General features: G+C 37.7%; 1 protein-coding gene across 5 annotated transcripts in view; it reads left to right on the forward strand.

Moving 5' to 3' along the window:
- KIF16B (kinesin family member 16B) overlaps nucleotides 1-21,996 on the forward strand; it is a 277,041-nt gene that overhangs the window by 39,269 nt on the left and 215,776 nt on the right. For all 5 annotated transcript variants that reach the window (XM_079784761.1, XM_079784762.1, XM_079784763.1 and 2 more), the window contains exons 4-11: nucleotides 3,359-3,475; nucleotides 5,622-5,719; nucleotides 6,447-6,556; nucleotides 9,308-9,450; nucleotides 10,875-11,043; nucleotides 11,220-11,351; nucleotides 13,719-13,894; nucleotides 21,450-21,515. In XM_079784761.1, the coding sequence (XP_079640887.1) occupies nucleotides 3,359-3,475; nucleotides 5,622-5,719; nucleotides 6,447-6,556; nucleotides 9,308-9,450; nucleotides 10,875-11,043; nucleotides 11,220-11,351; nucleotides 13,719-13,894; nucleotides 21,450-21,515 (1,011 nt within the window). The remainder of the gene's footprint in view (nucleotides 1-3,358; nucleotides 3,476-5,621; nucleotides 5,720-6,446; nucleotides 6,557-9,307; nucleotides 9,451-10,874; nucleotides 11,044-11,219; nucleotides 11,352-13,718; nucleotides 13,895-21,449; nucleotides 21,516-21,996) is intronic.

Below are 21,996 nucleotides of genomic sequence, written 5' to 3' on the forward strand. Positions count from 1 at the left end.
ATGGATGGATCTTGAGAATATCATGCTAAGTGAAATAAGTCAGATAGAAAAAGTCAAGAACCATATGATTTATTAATATGTGGAATATAAAACTGAATGCAACAAATGAACAAACAAGAAAAATGAACAGAAACTCATTGACACAGATAACAGTATGGTGATTACCAGAGGGAAGGGGGTTAGGCATTAGTAAAGGGTATTGAGGTTCAAATATGTGGTGATGGAAGATTTGACTTTGGGTGGTAACCACACAATGTAATATACAAATGATGTATCATAAAATTATACATTTGAAACCTATGTAATTTTATTAACGAATGTCACCCCAACAAATTTAATTAAAGAAAAAAAAAGACATCTCGCCCTGGCCCAGTGATTCAGTTGATTGGACATTGTCCAGTACACCAAAAGGACACAGGCTTAATTCCTGGTCAGGGCACCTACCTAGGTTGTGGTTGATCCCTGGTCAGGGCACATATGGAGATAATCAATTGATGTTTCTCACATTGATGTTTCTTTTCCTCTCCCTTCCTCTTTCTCTAAAATCAATAAAAACATACGCTTGGGTGAAGATTAAAAACAATAAAATAAAAAAAGACATCTTGAGAAAATATATTATGCAAATTACTCTGGTTCAAATCAAGTTTCCCTAATGTTAATCAAATACCAAGATGACCAAATTCATTTTAGATTCAGGAAAAAAAAATCAGTGAGCTATTTAAAGCTAAACTCATGTAAATTAAAGTCCATTAAATAAGGTCTTATTTTCTTAATGATTCTTCAAAAGCTCCTGAGGGAGGCTTTGATCTCACACAACCTGTTCCTTGTTTCACCTCTGGAGAAACTTGAAACCTAAAATCTCCCAGTTGACAAGCTGGGTGGAAGTCTTTTTAACAGTGCCCTCTTGTGGGCAATTTCCCTAAAGTCAGGTCCTGTGATAAGTTGGGTTACTCTGGAAATCAGCTGTACAGTCTACTCAGTCAAGGAGCAAGGTGGCTTTTGGATAACCTGGCCAAGTGAGGCGCTCAGTGGGGTTGATGCCAGTAGGGAAAGCAGTCTCTTAAAGCAGCCCTTCCCTCCCTACCCTGTGTGGTAGATGATGGTAAATAACTCCTTTGTGGGAGCTGCGATGGGTCCCTCTCTTTTCCTTGCCAAGGGCCTGGGAGATGTGGGCAGTGACTGGCTGCTTCTCTGGGTCCCAAGCCAACTTTAGGTGGGTTACTTGAGACTGAGCCAGGCCTGGGTCTCAGCGCCTCCAGATCTGCACTGTGTAGGCTCGTTTTACAATCATGTCCACCAGCTCTAACCCCACCACCCCACTGGCTGTCAGAGAATTCCAGCTGAGTTAGCTTTGGGGAAAATAAAGTAGAAGCAAAATGGTGGGTGTGGATTTTAACATTAGGGAAGAATTTCATTTGGATAACTTGAGTTTGGTTTAAACATGATATTTTCCATGACTTAGTTTTAGCCCAAACGAAAGTACGAGAGGAGCTCCTTCCTTTATTCTTAGGGAACTTATGGAAGGCTGTTCTTCCTATCCATTGGCACTCTGTGAAATGGTAAAGATGATGCACTCCTTATGTTTAATCAGAGTGAATTGAAGAAAGATTGAGAATTTTTCCTCTTATTCCATATATCATGGTGAAAACCAGTGGGGGGTCTGGAGCCCTGAGTCTCCCTGAGATTCCTGGCTTCTACTTCTTTACAGAAGTTGAGGGGGTAGTGGTGGTGGTGGTGGTGGTGGTGGAGGAGAATGGGGAAAGGCATCTTTCCAGGTAGGATAGGGGCCTTGTGGTTGGTGCCCAGGGTATGGGAAGAGGACCCATGGCTATGAGGCCTTCAGATGCAGAGGCTTTTAGGTTAGAAGGTCCAGGTGGCAAATCCTAACTCTGCCACTCACTCGGCATGCCCAGTGACCTAACGTCTGCCCCTGAAAAATGGATCTAGCAACACTATTCACCCTGTAGCGTTTTTATGAGGTCGACCACATGAGCACAGTGTGAGCTGCTATTACAGTTGAGAGTTGAGTGAGTCATCAGAATTTGAAAATAATAACAGAAAACATCAGTTCCTAAAAGCTGAAATGGTAAGCATGAAGTCAGAATGAATGAGACTGGTCATTTGTGGAAATGACTCGATTAAAAGGTTAATTTGTGAAATGACGGACAAGACTGAGGAAACAAACTCCAAACAAAATGGCGGGAAATGGTGGCTGAAGCCAGCAGGAGCCCAGCTGGCTGTAATTTGTCTCGGCCTTGGATGACAGGCCCTGGTTAGCCGGGATGGTTTCTGTGGAGCTGAGTTGGAGATGGCCAGTGTGTAGTAGCCCTTCCTAGGAGGTAGGTGTTCCACCGGAGGGCCCTAGCTCTCTGCAGGGGAGGTGATGGGTCTGGGCACTCCAGAGGGGGTGATGAGGCTCCCACCTTGGACTGTGATGGCTGCACAGGGCAGTGTCTCACTTTTCTCTGGCTCTGACGGGATCTGATCGCAGTCCCTCCATTGATATCTCTGCAGCGGCTGATGTGCATTGTTTTTAAAGCAGGCAGGTGCTTTATGTGCCCTTCGTGTGCTAATCCAGGAGGGCGGGGGCAACATGAGGCTGTGGGGATTTGGAGAGCTTTGCTCGGTCCACTTCCCAGGCAGGTGTGAGTAGGATGACCACACATCTTGACTTGCCTCATTTATATCAGTTTTCTGGGTGAAATATTTGTCCTTCACCCAGAGTGTCCACTGCAGTTATATGGCGCAGCAGACACAACGGACACAGGCCCCACACAGCTCGGCTTCATGTCCTCTCCATTATGGGCAAACATCCAAGTAGAAAAAAGCATCTGGACTGACTCTGGGAAGCAAAGCCATTCTGCCTCATCCACCTTCAGACACTTGCTTTGATGAATAGCCGGACCCTTAAAATGATGGCATTGATTTGGCATAGTTTGGGCATAACTTCTGGCTGCTGTGACTTTCAGGTTTTGAATATTTAGTTTCTAGAAGCTCTGATAGAATGAATAACTATAAGTTTATTTAATTCTGAAATGGTAAATCATCATGCTTTTAAATTATCTTTGCTTCTGTACATAATTGTCACTTTGCCTTATTTACATTTTTTTACTTAAAGGAGTTTTTTGTTAATGTTAAGTAGGAAAAAGAATGGGGGTTGCTTTTTGCTTGCTTAAAAAACTTTCCTTTTCATTAAAAAGTGGGGTACACATATATATTGTTGTTAACTGTTCTGCAGTGATTTATTTATGTGGTATAATCCTTCTGGGATAAAAGTAGCATTCAAGAATATTGTCAGCACTGAAGGGGCTTTTATTAAAATCCATGGTAATATCTTTTGTGTTTTTGTGGCTTTCAGGTTTTCAAAACCCTTGGCACAGATGTTGTGAAGTCTGCATTTGAAGGTTATAATGCTTGTGTCTTTGCATATGGACAGACTGGATCGGGAAAGTCATACACGATGATGGGAAACTCTGTATGTTGTTTATACTGTGGGAAGAACATTTTTCATTCTCTCTCTTTGGGCTGATAGAATTGTCTCTTTATCCGCTTGGTCTGTACTAACTTGCTTTTCATGTTCTGATCATTCTTCTGCAATAAGATAAAACTCAGTAATAAGTTGGACTAAATGTCCTTTCAGAGATTTTAAATTAGAAACAGTTTTAAGTTTATAAGCATGAATAATGGATCAAGCCTCAGTTCATTTTCCATTTTTAAAGGCTTTATAATCTTATCAAAAAAGTGTACTGGGCCCTTAAGTAATTTATTCTTCTTTTCTGCCAACAGAACAGTTTGAATAAAATTACTGAACTCTCTTCTTTTTAAAATTATTTAAAACATTTTCCCCCTAAGAAAAATGTAAAAAAAAAAAAATCTAACTCTTTGGTAGAAAGGTACTCTATAAATCAAACAAATACATAAAAAGGATTAGAATGATCTAGTTTATATAGAGTGTATATGGTTATAAACACAGTATGTAGAGTTTAGTAGTTATGCTATATAAATGAACAAACTTTAGAGTTATATTTGCCCCAAAATATGGAGGAGTAAAAAAAAAAAAAACCCAAAACTAGGGCCCTAACCAGTTTGGCTCAGTGGATAGAGCGTCGGCCTGTGGACTGAAGGGTCCCAGGTTCGATTCCGGTCAAGGGCCTGTACCTTGGTTGCAGGCACATCCCCAGTAGGGGGTGTGCAGGAGGCAGCTGATCGATGTTTCTCTCTCATCGATGTTTCTAACTCTCTATCCCTCTCCCTTCCTCTCTGTAAAAAATCAATAAAATATATAAAAAACAAAACAAACAAAAAAACAACAACTAGGCATTATTGCTGGAACTTGATCTTGTCTGCGTTTTCTCCAGATCTAGTAGTGCTGTTTTACTTTTCTTATGTCCTGGTGAAAACTGTTCACTGACTCTCAGGCCTGTGGCCTGTTCTAGATAGAGATACTGGCAGAGGACGGCAGGCTCCTGCTGGCGGCACAGCGGTGCCTTTAGTGCTAATGGTTGGGTGGTGCAAGGAAGTAGCAGTGCAGTCAGGAGGCTGGGTCACTCCCTAGGACAGCATTTCAGTACAGGTGTCTTGACTTCTGACTCCAGGCTTTTCCTTGACAAGATTAGTAGATGATGCTGTGAGGAGAGTCCCCAGTGCTGAAAAGCAGGGAAGAATAAATAGAGAAGAACAAACAGACGCATTTGCTTTCTATCATTAATTTTCTCTTCCTGTTCTCCTACTATGCCTTTGGAAAAAACCTTATCTAAAAGTTAAATTTCCCTGGAGCTATTTTCTGTAAGTGAAAGATTTATAAAGTACTCATAAATTACAACTATTTGCTCTGACCTTACAGTTGAGTACTATTTGTGTATTTTTAAAAATTTATTTTGTAAAGTAAGAGCTTACAATATGGTAAAAGTTTTATTTTTTTTCTTGATAAGAATTTGTACTGATTTAAAGAATTTGTACTGATTTATTTAAAGAAATAAATCTCTTACAGCTATGATCTCTTTTATTTTTTGCAGGGGGTGGGGATTGAGGAAAGATGGGGATGGACTTCGGAAGAAAACATTGAAGCTCTGAAGTTTTGTTTTGTTTTCTTTTTTTTTTTTTGAAGTTTTGTTTTCTAACAACATTTTGCCTCATCTTTCATATCGATCTGATGTTCATCAGCTTGTTAATGCTGACTGAACATGCAAATTGTTGATCATATCCCCATTGTATAAGTAATACACTGTATTAAGCTCTTCCTCTCTGGGAGGGCCAGGGTAGGGATTAGTGCATCAAAAGAATTTCAACTTCCTTGGTTATAGATCTGATTTTTAACATTGATTCTATAGCTGTAGACCCACTTGTTTTCTTATGTTTGCATGCCATGATTTAACTGTTTAACAGCTGCTAACCACATATTACCATAATCTCAGTGCATAGAAATTAGAAAGCTCAGTTCTCTTATTTCAGAGAGTAGGAAGCAATTCTGGGGGGAAATGGTGTGACTTGAGCACTGGGTGGTAAGCTTCAGGGTGGCATGCGGACCTTGAGTCTGAGTCCCCTCCAGCAATCTACATATTCAGTCATGGGTTGCTTTTGTTTCAAGTGACAGCTGTTGCCCTCCCTCTTTCCCACTGCAGGGTGATTCTGGCTTAATACCTCGGATATGTGAAGGGCTTTTCAGTCGGATAAGTGAAACCACCAGATGGGATGAAGCCTCTTTTCGAACTGAAGTCAGGTAGGGCCCGTGGCCTGAGTGCCTATGAGTTTGGCTGGAGCTTGCCTTTAGGCACCCGGAATACATAACACCTCTGGGTTCTGAAGGGAGAATCTGCCTCTGCCCTCTCCTGAAGCATGGTAGTAGGACATCAACCTTGAAACTCGTTTACTTTCAGTGACTTTCTTGAGTACAATTTGCTTTAGGATTTGGGAGGCTGGTAGAAATAACCCAGATTGGTCAGAAACACTCATTTTTAGATGTTTTGCTCAAATGGAGTGAGTTTTTGAGTTTTAAGTGTATACCCAGTTCACTTACCTTATTCTTTTAGCTGAATATGGTTTGTGTTTTTCTTTATGTTGGTAGGATCACTATAAATGTACTCTTTAAATAAGTCTGCATGATTGAGGTGATTTTTTTCCTCCTTGAAATTAAACCTTTCCTAGGAGCCAGGCTCTTCAGTGGTTTTGAGAACAGATGTAGCAGTCAAGTGTGCTTGACCTCTCAGTAGCTGTACGGCCTTGGACAAGTTGTCTAAATCACCGTAAAGCTCCATTGCCTAACCTATAAAATGCGGATAATTGTACCACTTACCTCTAGGTTGTTGTCGGGATTAAATGACATATTACACTTAATGTAGTGCCAGATGCATCGTTAGCACCCATAAATGCATGTTGCTGCTGTTATTACTGTTACTATTAATATCTGAAATAATTTTTCTGAATTCAGTTCTATTTAAAATTTCTAGCTACTTAGAGATTTATAATGAACGTGTGCGAGATCTACTTAGGCGGAAGTCATCCAAAACCTTCAATTTAAGAGTCCGGGAGCATCCAAAAGAAGGACCTTATGTTGAGGGTAAGAATGAATATTTCACAGCCCTATTCTTATTGGGAATTTGTTCAAAAATAATAGTTTCAAAGAAAAAAGTAGGATAATGGTGAGATATAAAAATTTTATTTATTTTTGGCAGTTGATTATAGTAAAAGTGCCATGCTGTTACTACATAATGTTTATTTAATGAATTTGTACTTCACTGGGCATTTACTGGATTCCTGGGGCTTGCCAATAGATTTCCTCTGGCTTTAAGAACTCTCTGGAAATTGTTTTCCAATGTTCTTAGGCAAGATCAGTAACCCTATAACCTGTCTTTTTGAATGGCATTGCATTTTGGTGGTATATTTTTACCGACACCAATGTAGCCTGACCATAAAGGGATTCTGAGAAATCTTGCCTTTTGAGGAGGTCATTTACAGAGTTTCTTGTGCTGAGGTTCTCAGCATTGGTGTTCTGATAGCTATCACAGTCAGTTGTGAGGAATGTCACAAGTATAGATGGGTAAGGGGATGACCCTTGCTAATTACTTGAACAATAGGTTGGATTTAATGCTCTTCTCATTAAAAAAAGGCTTTCACTTATTCTGAGTGAGGTGGCTGAGTCATGGCTGGCCTGTCGGAATCACACACAGGGATGTGCTTTAGTGTGGCTGTCGTCTTTCGTGTGTGTCTTTTTGGAGGCAAGGCTGAAAGCTGGTCATGGGTTTGAAGATGTTCTGTTATGGTTATTAGTTTTACCTGCAGATTTCATGTGCACCAATGGGACCCTATCTGCATTTTATTAAATTTCCAATTCAACTTTGGCCTTTTATGCCCAAAGTAAGGTGTGTGATTATGTATTTGTTTTGTGGAGTGTGGAATAGCTACTATTGTTAATAGAGTTAGCCTATTTGTGCTTCAGATTTTCCCTTTAACGTATTATCAAATGTTAGAACATATTATAAAGCTGGTTTGTGAAGAGACAGAATAATCAAACAGGGTAAAACATCCAGAATTTGATGTAGGTACACATGGGGATTTAGTTTCTAATAAATTTGCTATTCAAACTTTGGGGGAGTATGGGTTATTAAGTTAATTATTTCCAGAAATTTGGAGAAGGGAAGGCTTTAAATAATTTTTACTTAAAACCCAGAAACCATGAAATAAATGTGTTAAATTTGAAGTGGTAAAAAATAAAATTTTATACTTGGCAGAAATACCATAAGCAAAGTAAAAAGAAAATTCCAAAATGGGGAAAATATTTTCAATTCCAGTTTCAGACAAAGGACTAATTTTTCTAATATATAAAGAGCTCCTATAAATCAATAAGGACAGGTCCAACAACCAAGTAGAAACATGAATGAAGGGTGTTCACAGAAATAGAAATACAGATGATTTTTAAATAGAGGAAAGAATGCTCAGCCTCACTCATAGTCAGAGAAAAGCAAAATAAAAATTCTTCAAGATTACATTTGTTACCCGTCTTTGGCAGATGTAAGAAAGCCTGATATGACAGTGATGGGAGACGCACAGTTTTGTACATCGCTACTGCCAGGTGTAAATTGCCTTCTGTGGAGAACAATTTTTGCAGTATCTATAAAAATTTCAAATGTGCTTTGATCAAGCAACTTCACCTCTTAAGAATTTATTCTGTAGAAATATTTCCACATACTTGAAAAGACCTGTGTACAAAATTATTTGTAGCAGCATTATTTGTAATTGGAAACAAAATGTGAACAACCTCTGTAATCTCAATAGGCAACTGGTTAAATTGGTTATGGCACAGGCATACAGTCAAATACTCTGGAAGCTATAAAAACGATGCACAAAATTAGACCCAGAGACATAGAAACTTTGAACAGACCGTCAAACCTCAGAGGAAGGCAGGTGAGGGTGGAGGGGGGGATAAGAGGTCAACCAAAGGACTTGTATGCATTCATGTAAACATAACCAATGGACACAGACAGTAGGGGGAGGGGCGAGGGCATGTGCTGGCGCTGGGAGTGGTCGGGGAGAGGTCAATGGGGGAAAAAGGAGACATAGGTAATACTTTTAACAATAAAGAATTTAAATTAAAAAAGAAAAAGAAAAGAATGAGGCATCACCTTAACTGGTACAGAATATTCTTCATTATATTATTACATAGAAAAAAGCAGGATGCAGAACTGTGTTTTTGGTATGCTGCCATTTGTGTGAAAGGGGAAAAATATGTTTTTAAAATATGTAAATGCTTGTACGTGTATGAGTTATTTCTAGAAGGGTATGGAGGAATTGATAACATTGGGTTGCCTGACAGAAGAGGACATGGGTGATGGGTTATAGGATAGGGGTAGGGGGACACCCTTTACACAGTGTATCTTTTGTAGTATTTGATTTTGGAATTATAAGAATGTTTGAATAGAAAGTTTTAAAAGAGGATTTAAAAAAGTACTTTTTTTGTTTTGCCTGAAGTTAGCGTTTACATTTCTCTTCTGGGTGCCATGACTGATGCTAATGAGGCTGATGATAATAGCTAACATTTATCCTGTGTTAGGCATGCATTATTCAGACCAGATGACTGAGTCATGGTGGGCTATATGACTTGGCCATAACCATGTAAGTCTATTCGCAAGCAGCAGAGCTGGGACTTGATCCCAGGAGGCTCAGCTCCTGAGTGTGTTATAAACTACCCCTCTATAGGAACAAGTAAGATCTGCCAACAACAGATTTGTCCAGTTGTGTTTTATTTCATAGAGGTGGATTTCTTATTCCATTTACTATATATTAGGAAGATTGCTTCATCCCCTTTTTTCAGATTTATCCAAACATTTAGTACAGAATTACGGTGATGTAGAAGAACTTATGGATGCAGGAAATATCAATCGTACCACTGCAGCGACTGGGATGAATGACGTCAGTAGCAGGTCTCATGCCATCTTCACCATCAAGTTTACTCAGGTAAGGCAGATTCGGGGAACAGCTGGCTGCATCCCTGAGGTCTTACTTGCTGATTAGCACCAGCTGAGGACCCATCATTGTTGAACCAGGATCAGCAGCAGGCAAAGGTGACTGTCACGTTGCTGTTAATTAGACTTGAGCACATGCTCTGTGCTGAGTTTCTCGGTGGTTACAGTCACAGAAATTTGAAATGTCTTGATGTGTACTCTTAAGAAATATATAGCAGGCTTCTGCCCTGTTCAAGACACAAAAAGTCTTGCTTTGTGCTTAATTAAGCAAAAGTTTCATGTTGCAAGCTCTGAAGGAGATAATGGGTTCCTAGTCAGACCAGCTGGAGGCCAGTGTAAGTAACTCATTGGGGTGCATTATCGCTCCACAGAGCTCACCTCACAATGTTGATTATGGTTATTTGAATGATATTAAAGGACAAGGAACATTTTAAAGTAGTAATGTAAGAATTCACTCTGATCAGAGGGTAGAGGGCATTTTGAATATGTTTGGAAATTATTGAAGGCAAGTATTTTAACACCTAGGCTGATAGAATAGATGAATGCAAAAATGTAGGGTCCTCTCAGGGCTTAATAGTATGTTAGGAGTTTGGAGATGTCTTGGCTTATATTAGCCATTGAACATACCAGATACAAAAAGGTAGCATTTTCAGAGAGAGAGGGAAAAAAAAGAAAAGAAAAAAATTCTCTTAGGTCAATTGATGAATTCTCCACATCTTTACCTTTTGCTAGACCTTTGCTTTTTACTTACTCCACTGGTTTTTCTCCTGCGTTCTACTTAATGCAGAGTAGGATCTGGCCATTCCCAATTTCTAACAGGTTTACATTTCTGTCAAAACATGGTGATTTCTTTTTATCATTTTGGTTCAGACTATCAAGTGTAAGTTAAAAGTCTTTCGGAAAGTAAAATTTTGGTAAAAATCAGAATCAAGGAATACAGTATTTCAGATGATCATTTTGTTATAATTTATGAAACAAAAGTTTGAACATCAAATAATGGTCAAATGATCTTTTACATCATTGTCTACATTTGTCCTATTTTGGAGAGCCATTGTGCTTGTTTGAAATTTTGAAGATTCTAGATGAAAACAAAACTAATTATTTATTTACTTATATTTTTCTTTGTTGAGTGCCCCTCCGTGTCTAGGTTCTTATTCTGCTACAGTCAGACTCAGTATGCCTTTGTTGAGAGACACTGAGTGATTTGAATAATGGAATAGTTCTTCAGAAAATTTAGGAGTCACATATGGTACTCAGTTTACTTTTGGAAATTTTTATGAGAAGGCCAATGGAACAATCAAATAAACAAAACCTAGGCTGAGAGATCATAGGAGTAGAAAATAATTAGCATTTGTATAATTAAAAACATCAGCGAAGATTATACTTCTTTAATTTTGCTTTTATGTTTTGCTGCAGGCAAAATTTGATTCTGAAATGCCGTGTGAAACCGTGAGTAAGATCCACTTGGTCGATCTTGCTGGAAGTGAGCGCGCCGATGCCACTGGTGCCACAGGGGTCAGACTGAAGGAAGGGGGGAACATTAACAAGTCCCTCGTGACTCTGGGCAATGTCATCTCTGCCTTAGGTAGGTTTACACTTGTCTCCTGCCTCCTCTTATTCTTTGTGGTCCTGTGTTAGCCCAAAGCAATTATGTTTGTGTTGTAAACTGAGGTTATATCCTCAAAGTTTTCTGAAGCCAAATCAGAAGGAAAAATCTTTAATAATTGTCTTTTTTTTTTTTTTTTTTTTGCCTCCCTGCAGCTGATTTATCTCAGGATGCAGCCAACCCTTCTGTAAAGAAGAAGCAAGTTTTTGTGCCTTACAGGGATTCTGTTTTGACATGGTTGTTAAAAGATAGCCTTGGAGGAAATTCTAAAACTATCATGATTGCCAGTAAGAATTTAAGTTCTTTTCCTCAACATAGTGTTTCATGTGAATTAATTACATATTTAAGTTTAAAGAGTCTCATTAGGAAATAGCATCTTTTTATGTTAAAAATGAATAGTTTTTCTATCATGTAGAAAACCACTAACTGTGCCCTAGTCTGCACTACCGTATTACTCTTTCTCTCTCTTGCTGGTTCCATAAACTTTCCATGTTCATGGTTACGCAAGCTGGGATACGTGCAGAATAATTCTCAGCTTTTCTCTGCTTAAAGTACAAGATAGAAACTTTTACTTCACTAACTCATAGAAGAAAATCATTATAGGGACGTAAAGTAAAAATAACCCAGGTCAATTGATATATTCTCCACATCTTTACCTTTTGTTAGATTTTTGCTTTTTACTTAAAAACTTTAAAACCATACATGTGGAATTTAATATTAAGAATTGAGAAGGAAAAGACCTAATAAATACAATAAATAATAATAACAACAGCAATATACTTTACTTCTATATTTTCACTAATTAACTGAAAGAAACAGAACAGAGAAAAATGTACAAAGGGAAGCTAACTCTTGAGGACAACTTAAACCCTGTTTCCCTCCTAACCCTACTTCCCGCCACCTGCCCCCCCCCCCCCCCCCCCGTCCCCTCCACTTTCTACCTCCTTTTCCCTTTCCCTGTCTCCGTGTCTTCCTGACTCTGCTTGCCATGTATTAACTGGGCAGGGGATCTACTCTGGTATGTGCACCCCAGATGCATTGTGTAGCCACCTAAGCCCTACATTTTGTGGAGGGGAAGAGGGTGCAATTAACCACAGCTTTATGAGGAAAAGAATGAATTGATACACTGACTCTTTCAAAAATTTCAGGCTCTGGATTTTTATAGATGGTAGGCTTTACCAGAACTTCAAAAAATATTTTAACTTCTACTTAATATTGAGAAGTACAAATACAGTAGTCTCTCCTAATCGCTTTCTGCATTTTCAGTTAATCATGGTCAACTTTGGTCTGAATATATTAAATGGAAAATTCCAGAAATAAAAAATTTATAAGTTTTAAATTGTGTACCATTCTGAGTAGCAGTGACAGAATCTCTATGTGATCATGCCTTTGTCTAGCGTCTCCACACTATATATGTCATTTAGTAGCCCTCTTAGTTATCATATCCACTGTCCTGGTATCACAGTGCTTGGGTGCAAGTAACCCTTATTTTACCTGATAATGACCCCAAAGTGTAAGAGTACTGAGGCTGGTAATTTGGGTATGCCAGATAGACTTCATAAAGGGTTTCTTTTATGTGAAAAGTGAAAGTTCTCAGCTTAATAATAAATAAAAAAAAGTCTTATGCTGATATTATATCCATGGTAAGAATGAATCTTCTATCCATGAAACTGTGGAGAAATAAAAGAAATTCATGCTACTTTTGCTGTCGCACCTCAGACTTCATAGTTATGACCACAGTGTGTGATAAGTGCTTAGTTAGGATGGAAAAGGCATACAGTTGTGGCTGGAAGATATGAGCAGAGAATGTGTTCCCACTTATGGCAACATGTTACACCAGAAATCATTGAGCCCTATATACAGACTTCAGCAAGGTGTCCCCTGAAACAGGTGACAACAGCCGTTCACTGCAAGTAAGGGATGGTTACACAGATTCAGGAGTAGGGTTGAACTGAAAAATATAAAAATGACTGCAGAGGCTGTGTCTGCCCATAAAGCTGCCGACACATTTCCAGAAGAGATGAAGGTGTTGGGCAGTGTTCGGTACTCTCAGTGCTTTCAGGCATCCACTGGGGGGCTGGAACATGTGCCCCACCCCAATGAAGAGGGGTCACTACTGTACTCATGAATTCCTCTTCTTCCAGAGTATTTTTAAAAATATTTTTTTATTGGTTTCAGAGAGGAAGGGAGAAGGGGAGAGAGATAGAAACATCAATGATGAGCGAGAATCATTGATCGGCTGAACCCCCACCAGGGGATCGAGCCTGCAACCCCAGCATGTGCCCTGACCAGGAATCAAACCGTGACATTTTGATTCATACGTCAACACTCAATCACTGAGCCATGCCAGCCGGGCATTCTCCCAATATTTTTAACAGAGAAAACTCTCTAACCTACAGTGAAGGACCTCATATCTCATTTTAGAGTTGTTCGGTGGCTGATTCTACACTTAAGAAGTGCCAAATGACATTTAATTTAGTATAGTGAGTGCTTTTCCTATAAATCTTAGATAATTTTTAATATTCATTACTGTGGCAGGGAATATTTATTTAATGACCTGGGGTTAATCTGACTTTTAAATTACAAGCCAACTTTGTGTTAAAGGAAACACGGTGTGCCGGATAAATTATTTTTTTTGAATTCATTCTTCATAGCCATTTCACCTGCTGATGTCAATTATGGAGAAACCCTAAGTACTCTTCGCTATGCAAATAGAGCCAAAAATATCATCAACAAGCCTACCATTAATGAGGACGGCAACGTCAAACTCATCCGTGAGCTGCGAGCTGAAATAGCCAGACTGAAAACGCTGCTTGCTCAAGGAAATCAGGTCGGGTTTTTTCTGAGATTTATGGGTAATTTTCTTTGAGTAATGGCATCTATTTCTAGATCTTAATGAGATAATTATCTCACTTATTGTATTGATTTGAGTAAATAAAGTGCTAAGTAAAGCTTGAATGAGTTAGCCAGTCTCTCCTTTACATCACTCTTCCATTGTCTTTACATTTATTATGTGCTCTTTATGTAAGTAAGATTTTATCCACTAAATCTGAAATGATTATCTAATAGTTACCAATTATGGATGGAAATCTAGCATGCAATAGGATTAGCAGCATAATCTCCATTAGTGGAAAGAAATGGAGGTGCTTGGAGTTATATTTAAAATTCTATTTGTGCATTTTGTGACTTGAAGATGTATTTTAACAGAAGGAAGGAAAGACTAGCTTGAACACCTTTCTGAGTTTTTGTTCTGTACTGTCCTTTGCAGAGGTGGTTATGGTGACACTGTGACATGTGTGGCTCACCTGTAGCCTGGCTGAGACGATATTCCTGGGGCCTTGTTTGATTGTTGGAACAGCCTCACTTCAGCATCTTTGGGGATTCTAGGCAAGGGGCTTTGTCCCTTTGTATTTTTCACAGTGAATTTACTTATAGTCTCCAGAGCTTTCATTCATAGTTACATTCTTTTATTTAAAAAATGTATTTTTATTGATTTCAGAGAGGAAGGGAGAGGGAGAGGGAAAGAGAGAGAAACATCAATGATGAGAGAGAATCGTCAATTGGCTGCCTTTTGCATGCCCCACACTGGGGACTGAGCCCACAACCCAGATTTGTACCCTGGCGGGGAATTGAACCAGGACTTCCTGGTTCATAGATTGATGTTCAACCACTGAGCCACATTGGCCAGGTCATAGCGTGTATATATATATTTATATAATATATATAATTTATATAATTTATATAAGCATTTAAATATATATATATATATATATTTCATAGAGGAAGGGTGAGAGAGATAGAAACATCAATGATAAGAGAGAGTCTTGGTTGGCTGCCTCTTGTATGCCTGCTACTAGGGATTGAGCCCGCAACCTGGGCATGTGCTCTTGACCAGAATTGACCCCGGGACCCTTCAGTCCCCAGGCCGACACTCTATCCACTGAGCCAAATTGTCCAGAGCAAGAGTTACATTCTTGATGAATAGTGTGAACTAGGTTCTTATAGGTCTAGACACTTGTAACAAAAGGCCACTCTTAAAATCAAAGATAGCTTTTCAAAATGTTTGCGTTAGATTGGAGTTAGAAATAAACGAAGATACATTTCTTCTCACTTTCTTAACCTATGAGTAGGTGTCAAGTGTATCACTAAATATTAGTTTTCTTTAAATGCCAAGTGCCCTCTCTAGAGCAGCTTCCTATCTAGGAATATATGTCCCGTGAAGCCCTTGACATAAGTGGTTTTACCTATGAAGATATTGTCAGGATGAAAATCTTACTGAGTTTCCTGTGACCTGAAATACAACTGAAGTTATTTCCCAAAAGATGCTGGACAACATTTGTGCAGGAATTGCTCATTACACTTAAAAACATGTCCTCATTCATTTTACTTTTAGATGGGGAGCTATCCTGTGTGTGTAAGGAAGTTGTCAGAACAAATAGTCCAGCTGTATGTGTTGTTATCAGGCAATATAACTTATGACATGAACCCAATAGTTATTTTTACTTATACACCTTGTCATTGGGATCTTTTTCAGTGTTTTAAAAACATTATTATACTCTGGTTTCTCTTCAGATCGCATAAATCTTTCGCCTTTTACTAAAAACGTTATTTATCTGAAGTAAGCATTTAAGTATGATTTTATGGGATCACCCAAACTACTATATGTGAAGGAAAGTATTTGGGAAATTCTTGTGCAACTTCTTTTAATGCTTTACTAAGTTATGAGAGTGAAGGAAAAAGAAGATTAGCCTTTTAAAATTAAACAGAGGAAATAAGGAGCCTTATCATATGGGCAGAAAAGCTCCTGGGGAATGTCTTCAGAGATATTGTGTATGACAGTTGCCTTATATTTTGTGGTCTTTTATTTTGTTTTTTGCATGATCAAAGACTACTATAACTAAAGAAGTATTTTTGTTGCTGTAGTTTTTGGGGTGAGGATGGAAAAGGTAGTTAAGTGTATTTTATAACACACTGAAGATAAAATTCCTTGATAAACTCAATACATTAAAATAAAAACGGGAGTCCAATTTAAAATAATTTATCACACTATGAAGCTATAAATTATGAGATAATATAGGCTTACTCAAGATTAATTAAATTTGTGATGCCTAATAAAATAAGCAGGTGTTCTTAAGTGCCCATTAAGAAATCTGTTTACATTTTTCTGATGATATTGCTCTATTCCCACATTTTTGTATTCCAAATGCTGCCATGGTTCATTGAGAATGTTACTCAAATCAAAGTTCCATTTCTAGGGTCATTTTGGCACAGTTAAATAAAAATCAACTTCTTTTAATGATTTTATTTATTTGCCAATCAAAATGTCATGTGCATAGAGTTTTAAAATCACAATTTTAATAAAACAAAATATTTTGACATATATTGGATATGCTTCTCCTACTACATAGATATAGGTAAATATATATGTAGTCATTTATATATGTATGTGAACTCTTTATTGAAGTATTATATATGTGCAAAAATTACATTTATATAAGTATACAGGTCAGTGAATTTTTATCCTGCACCCACATCAAGGAACAGAACATTACCAGCAGCCTAGAAGTCCCCCTTAATGTTCCTTTCTAGGTACTATCCACCCTTCCCTTTAAGGGTAACCATATCATGACTTCTAAAGGCATAGATTAGTCTTTAGTTTTGCCCATTTTTGTTCTTTACATAAATGGAATCATGCAGTATATATTCTTGACCTTACTTCTTTCACTCAATGTTGTATTTGTGAGATTCATCCACTTTGGTGCATGTAGTTATAGAGCTGTTTATTTTCATTTCTATATTGTATTCTATCATATAAATGTTTCCCAAATCATTTGTATGTTCTATTTTTGATGGGCATTTGGGGAGTTTCTTTTTTGGTGCTGTTGTGATGCTGTGGACTTTCTTCTACATGTCTTTTAGTGAACATGCAAATACATTTCCTACGAGTATACATATGTCCAGTTTTAGTGGATACCTATTTATACTCCACCATCAGTGTATGAAAGTGCCAGGTGTAGTTCCTTCAGGTCCTTGTCAACACTTGGTACTGTCCATTTTTCACTGTAATCATTCTGATGGATGCATAGTGGTATCACTGATTATATTAGTTTGTACTTTGCAGAAGATTAATGAAATTGAGCATTTGGATATTTTGTATTTTCAAATGTTCTCTTTTATTATATTTAAAGCATATTTTCAGACTTGTGCTTTGAATTTGGCAGAGAGAAAATGTCTCTTAACTCTTCTCTCTTGAATTTATATGGAGGTAACAAGAAAATGAAACAATATAGAAATGAACAACAAAAGTCAGGAAGCAAAAAAATCCACAATGAGAGAAGTTGAAAGTAGGATGAATTCCTCATTTTTGTATCTGGAGTCACCAATAAGCTTTAAATAGTAGATAGGTAATAGAAATATCAATATTAAGATAGATACCTCTTATGGTCACACAGGAAAGCTCAGTTATATGATGTTTGTAAGGATGGACAAATATCTACCAGCTAATTCAAGGGGAAAGTAAACAGTGTAAAAACAGCATTATATTAGCTTAAAAAAAGCACCTTATCACAACAAAGAGTGCAATTCATAATTAAAATCAAGTATGATGTCAGCTTTCATAAAAGAAAAACAAAACTCTAGGTAATAGCCACTTCTCAAGAGAAGACATGGAGATTGCCAATAAACATATGAAAAGGTGTTCAAACTATCAGAGAAATGCAAATTAAAACCACAATGAGATACCAAGTCACACCTCTCAGAATGGCTATCATCATCAGTAAGTCAATAAATATTGGCGAAGATGTGGAGAAAAAGAAACTGTAGTGCACTGTTGGTGGGAATGTAGACTAGTTCAGCCAGTATGGAAAATAGAATGAAGGTTCGTCAAAAAATTAAAAATGGAATTGCCTTATGACCCAGCAATTTCACTTCTGCTTATATAGCCAAAGAAACCAGAAACACTAATTTGAAAGAATATATGCACCCCTATATTTATTGCAGAGTTATTTCCAATAGCCAAGATATGGATATGGAAGCAATGCAAGTGCCCATCAGTAGATGAATGGATAAAAAGTGTGGTACATATATACAATGGAATATTACCTGGCCATAAAAAATAATGAAATCTTACCATTTGTGACAGAATGGATGGCCCTATAGGGTGTTAAGCTAAGTGAAATAAGTCAGTCAGAGAAAGACAAAGACCATATAATTTCACTTATATGTGGAATCTAAAGAGCAAAATAAATGAACAAACAAAATAGAAACACACACACAGAGAACAGACTGATGGCTGTCAGAGGAAGGGGTGTTGGGGAGATGGGTGAAAAAGGTGAAGAGATTAAGAACTATAAATTGGTAGTTACAAAATAATCACAGGGGTGTAAAGTACAGCATAGGGAATATAGTCAATAACATTGCAATAACTATGTATGGTGCCAGGTGGGTACTTGAAATATTGGGGGTAGCACTTTGTAAAGTAAGTGATTGTCTATCCACTATGCTGTATATCTGAAGCTAATACAAAACAATATTGAATGTAAACTAATTGAAAAATAAAGTAAAAAAAAATAATGAAACAAATAGAAAAAAACAAAAACCTGTAGGAAATTGCAGGAGACAGAGCCATATACATATTTGTCACAGGGAACTTGTATTCCTCTTTCTCATTTTATGAGACCTCACGTAGACAAAAATAAGTGAAGACAGCATGTTTACATTGCATAATGAAAATCTGCTGGAATCAGTACAAACCAGGAAGAAGATTGCTAACTCATGCAACAAAAGACTACTTTTCTTATGAGAAGTGCCATTAAAAACTAAGAAGATTATGATCCAACAGAAAAGTGAATAGGAGAATATGAGCATAATTCATAGGAAAAAAGTTACAAATGGCCTCTAAACATCTGGAAGTATGCTCAATGTCATTTGAAATATAGAAATGCAAATATTAAGAATAGTGAAATAAATATGTATATGTAAATAGATACATAATTATCAAGCTGAGTGTTTTACTATATGTACATTATACCTCAAAGTTCTTAAAAAACAGTGAGATGCCCTTTTCACCTCACATGGCCAAAAATCAAAACACTTGATTGGACAGTATATTGGCAAGGGTTAGAGGCAAGAGTTTCTTGTATATGTCGTTAGTAGAGTTGATATTGCTGAAGTTTTGATGTAGTGTTACTGTTGATTTAACACATAAACTTAATATCAGTATTATTTAATCCTGAACACTTTTCCTCAAAAAAGACACTTTGCAAAGAATATGTTAATTGCAAAAGTTTTAGTTTTACCGAAGATTTCTTTTAGAAAGGACTTACGTAGGTCTTTATTTATGTGTACTTTAAAATAATTTCCCAAAAGTTATGGTGATCATGGCAGCCTGCGTGCATATATTTAATCAGTTATTATCTACTGAGTTGATGATGTGGTAGGAATGTTTTAGCTTTGATTGCCGATGAAACATTCTAACAGTGGAGTCTTTAAAATGAACCATGTTATAAAGGGGGTTACTAATTGTTTTGAAAATTGTCAACCGTATACAATGATGCAGTCATTATAATATCTGCCACTTGCATTTCTTCAGTGAAAAAGACTTATTGAGTATCATCTATGTGTAAGGCGACATGGACATGCTAGGTGCAGTGATGTACTGAAGAAATGTGTTAGCAAAGCTTCTTTTCCTCCATTAAGGATGAATTTGACCTGGAGTTAACTTGCTGGTTTTATTCTCTGTAAACTGGATAAAGGTGGGATGCCAGCTGTATAACCAGGCAACATCTCCAATGATGAAAATACCCCCTGCTTGGTGAATCGCATCTGGATTAGGATGAACTCTATATAAGCTATAAATGTGCTGCTGAGAAGCCTTAGCTTTGGGTTTCCCTGAGAGCAGTGAATCTTATAATAGGTGTTTTCCTTGTGGGGACCCTGGAGGATATGCCTATGACATTGTTACAAGAGATGTTGGTCCCCCACACATGTCTCGACCCCTCAAGAGGTCCAAAGACAGTACTCCTGGACAGCTGTGGGGACTACTGCAGAGAGCACATGATACCTTGCCCTTCCCTGCTGGCCGCTCTGCCTTCTGCTGAGTACATAGATGGCAAGAGTGGCCCATGGTAGTCTTGTTAGTCTGGATGTTTAACTGAGCCTAGTGAGATCACCTCATGGGAATTATATTTGTTCAAATAGAAATTGAAAAGTAAATAGTAATGAAAAAAATATTCAGCCTCTGAGGAAGACAACTTGGCTATTAAAAAAAATCGTACATATAGATGAGACACAGATTTTCCCTTAGGAATTTATTCTGTTGATACAACCATGCATACTGTAGGCAGCGAGTATAGGGATAGTCATTGTAGCATTGCTGGTAGAGCAGAAGATTAGAAAAAACTGCATTTCCATTAATAGTAGAGCACTGACATAAATTATAGAATATCCATACAATTCTGCTCCATGGTGGAATTGGAATTGTTAAAAAGAATGAAGTGGTTTTATTTGTACTGAATTTCCCCCAAGATATATTGTTGAGTAAAAAAGGCAATAATCAGAATAGTGTTCTTGTTTAAAAATAAACAGCAAAAACATGCATGCATATGACCAGAATAATTGCAAGTTTACCCAGCAAATTGGATAGAGGTGGTTGCCTGTGGGAAGGGGAGGGAGCAAGACCCCCTTTATTCTTTCTTATGATATCTGAGGAAGCACCGTGTCCCACCTGTCAGATGAGTTACAAGTAGTTAAAGCCTCTGTGTGCCCCGCCCCACCTGGTTTCATTTGCCTCTCCTTTCTCTATCTACCTTCTTCCTCCCAGTTCTAACCTGATTTTGGTGTTTATTGTTCTCATATCAATCTTTATACCTTTGAGCAACATGGGTGAAGAAGTGGATAAATAGATTGTGGTGTAGCCATACCGGACATGGGATATCACCCAGCAATGAAAATAAATGCGTTTTCTTTGCATATGCCAACAAGGATGGATTTCAGAAGCCTGTGGCTGAACAATTAAGCTTTTTATATTTTGAATTATTGTAGTTTGTGCATATTCAAAGTGAACAAATTTTTTAGGCTCTATTTATTTAGGTCATATATGATTTTGGGGAAATGTTAGCTATGTTACATGTATGGCTATTTCTCACTTTGCTGATTTGTATTGCCAATGTAGGTTTACCAGGCTACCATGGTTTTGAATATTATGAGATATGTAGCCCATGCAGTAAAGACGTGGTGGTGGTTTTTGCTGGGTCTGGGACAATACTTTTTACTGATATTTAATAGTTTATTTGACAATTTCTGGTAATTTACTGTATCATGGAGCAATCCTTCATCTACATTATTGTTATTTACTAATTGCTGCTTTCTTATGGTTTAAATCGTAGATTGCCCTTTTAGACTCCCCCACAGCCTTAAGTATGGAGGAAAAACTTCAGCAGAATGAAGCAAGAGTAAGTGATACCTTGATTTCTTGTTATTTCAAAATCATAACTTTCACTATTATTTTAAGGACATGCTTTTTAGTTCTTGTCTTTGAGACTCATTTTCTCTCTTCATTACACTTAACATTCCCCCCACCCCCACCTGTGATAAATTTTAAAGAAGCACAATAGTTGACTTTTTATGTATCTCATCATGTTCTCTGACTGAATAAATGGGGTCTGTCAGGCACATGATGAAGTGCAACTGAAATTCACACGCAGACCATAGGGATGAAACAGGCCGCTGGGCCTTCAGAGCAGACAGGAGGCCTGGGCGGAGAGCGGCCCTGCTCAGCATTCCTGAAATAGCAGTGGTCCCCATGGCTTAGCCACAGCTACAATCATGTCCACCCTTTCATTTTTCTTGTCATCTTTTTACTTTGTTTTCAAAGGGAAATGCAGCACTTGGGGCATTGTGAGATACTCTAGGTAGATGCTTAGTTTCTCTTAA

Source organism: Cnephaeus nilssonii (genome assembly GCF_951640355.1).
Source record: "Cnephaeus nilssonii genome assembly, chromosome: 11".
In the NCBI taxonomy this organism is placed as follows: domain Eukaryota; kingdom Metazoa; phylum Chordata; class Mammalia; order Chiroptera; family Vespertilionidae; genus Cnephaeus; species Cnephaeus nilssonii.